Source organism: Eurytemora carolleeae, unplaced genomic scaffold (genome assembly GCF_000591075.1).
Source record: "Eurytemora carolleeae unplaced genomic scaffold, Eaff_2.0 scaffold133, whole genome shotgun sequence".
Taxonomy (NCBI): Eukaryota; Metazoa; Arthropoda; class Copepoda; order Calanoida; family Temoridae; genus Eurytemora; species Eurytemora carolleeae.
Genome location: NW_019396188.1, coordinates 421,422 through 421,956, shown reverse-complemented (window position 1 = coordinate 421,956; position 535 = coordinate 421,422). Strand labels below are relative to the sequence as shown.

Genomic DNA, 535 nt, shown 5'->3' with positions numbered 1-535 from the left:
ACGCTAGCTTCCACATTATCGATCAGATACAGGTTTCAAGGGTACCGTTGTGAATCGGACATGCATCTCTTTATATAAAGCGTCACCTAAGTGTAGACTAGCAGTCCCTTTAAGGCCCTCCTATCTACAACGGTATTCTAGAATCCTTTATATGTGGAAGATATCGTAGTATTTTCTACCTGGAAAACTGTTGAATTCTGATAAATCCTCCATTGTTTCTGAAACAGATATGCACAAGTCATTTACCTGACTGAAAATGACTTGATAGCAGAACATATTCTCCAGGGTTCACAATCCTGGCTTCCTGCCAACCAATTTAATCAATTTAAGTGGTCGTTAAAATTGAATTAATTATCTCTAAGTTTGAACCGGTTGTAGGGAGTTTAGCGACGTAGCTCAAATTCATTAAATTTGGTCCCTGTTCCCACCCAGTCAACTAGTCGTAGTAACTCAACACTCATCATTCCCTAGAGATAGATAGATATTATATAATTTGGTTCCTGTTCCCACCCAGTCAACTAGTCGTAGTAACTCA

General features: G+C 38.9%; 1 protein-coding gene across 1 annotated transcript in view; it reads right to left on the bottom strand.

Moving 5' to 3' along the window:
• Window positions 1-383: 383 nt before the first annotated feature.
• Window positions 384-535, bottom strand: part of LOC111697647 (AAC-rich mRNA clone AAC11 protein) — a 2,066-nt gene continuing 1,914 nt past the window's right edge. The window contains exon 4 of the mRNA XM_023467720.1: window positions 384-467. Coding sequence (XP_023323488.1) covers window positions 384-467 — 84 coding nt within the window. The remainder of the gene's footprint in view (window positions 468-535) is intronic.